This window comes from Nanorana parkeri, unplaced genomic scaffold, assembly GCF_000935625.1.
Source record: "Nanorana parkeri isolate BGI_ZX_2015 unplaced genomic scaffold, ASM93562v1 scaffold3879, whole genome shotgun sequence".
Classification (NCBI taxonomy): domain Eukaryota; kingdom Metazoa; phylum Chordata; class Amphibia; order Anura; family Dicroglossidae; genus Nanorana; species Nanorana parkeri.
The window spans coordinates 9360-10503 of record NW_017310146.1 but is presented as its reverse complement, the minus strand read 5'-3'; the positions used below and the strand labels follow the sequence as shown (position 1 = coordinate 10503).

At 56.2% G+C, this 1144-nt stretch overlaps 1 protein-coding gene across 1 annotated transcript in view; it reads right to left on the bottom strand.

Moving 5' to 3' along the window:
- Positions 1-18: 18 nt before the first annotated feature.
- The window catches only part of LOC108803572 (transmembrane protein 8B-like), a 10208-nt gene continuing 9082 nt past the window's right edge, over positions 19-1144 (bottom strand). Inside the window, exon 4 of the mRNA XM_018575402.1 lies at positions 19-481. Coding sequence (XP_018430904.1) covers positions 146-481 — 336 coding nt within the window. The 3' untranslated portion in view covers positions 19-145. The remainder of the gene's footprint in view (positions 482-1144) is intronic.

The following is a 1144-nucleotide window of genomic DNA, read 5'->3' as shown; positions in this document are numbered from 1 at the left end:
TGCACACAAATGTTCTCTGTTCATAATGAGGTAATACTGATCTTCCAGCCGGCGTCCCCGGCCAGAGTGAAGGCAGTTTGTCTGTCTACGGTCGCCGCCGCCGTCCCCCCAGATTGGCGCTCGTCCAACCTCCGGGCCCCTTGTGTCAACTGGTGCAGATGCTGTTTATAGAAACGGACCCGGGGTCCACCAGGCCCAGTTCCTCCTGCTCGTTCACACACAGCTGATACCCGCAGCCCTTTCTCCGCGCCAGGGGGGCCACCCTCCCGTCCGGCTTGGCACGGGGTGGAAGGAGGAAGCCGACGCTGCCGGCGATCAGCATGTGCCAGATGCTGTGGATGTAGAAGTAGTTTTCCTCCGTCTCCACAAAGGCGTACAGCGCCACGGCAGAGCTGGCGATGAGGGTCCCCGGGCAGAGGTAGAAGAGCCATCGTTTCCACGTTGGGGGGTAGCAGTGGCGCCTCCGGATCGTTCGGAATGTCTGACAATAGAAGAGGCGAATGTATTACGCAACGTACTGCGTGAACAGAAGCAGCTGTGACGTCATAATCATGCCCCTCCCCATGCTCCTATAGGCTCCTACACATCCTGCCCCTTGTGCTCCTCATGGGTGTGGCCCAGTTCTCCTTGTTATTGGTCTGTTCATCTAGTCCTGCCACAGCCCCCCATATCAATGCCTGAGGTCCTCCAAAGCCCTGACCCACTTTGTCCCTCTACATTGCTCCCATATCCCCCCCCCAGTCTGCTCATTGATCGCTGTATACAATGTGGGTGGGTATTATCTTTTCCTGCTCTCTGATTGGCTGTTGATGGCGAGTTAATATTAGAACTGACGGTTTGCATTTGGGGAACTTGCCGGCTTCTCATGTGGTTTATCTGTGTGGTCACATGACATACCGTAGAGGTCAGAGCTGGAGGCAGGCAGTGATACCCTTCACAGGTGTCACTTAGAGATATTTCCCAGCATTCCCCACCCCGGCCGTCAGAGCTCTGTCCATCGGGGGATCCAGAAACAGAGTGACAGACTGCGGGAACCAATCAGAGGAGCAGAGAGCGCGGCCAATCAGTAGGGAGGTGGAAGAGCACCGGAAAGGGACAGGTGAGTGCTGAACTGCCATTATCATCCCCTTCTTCTCTACCATCC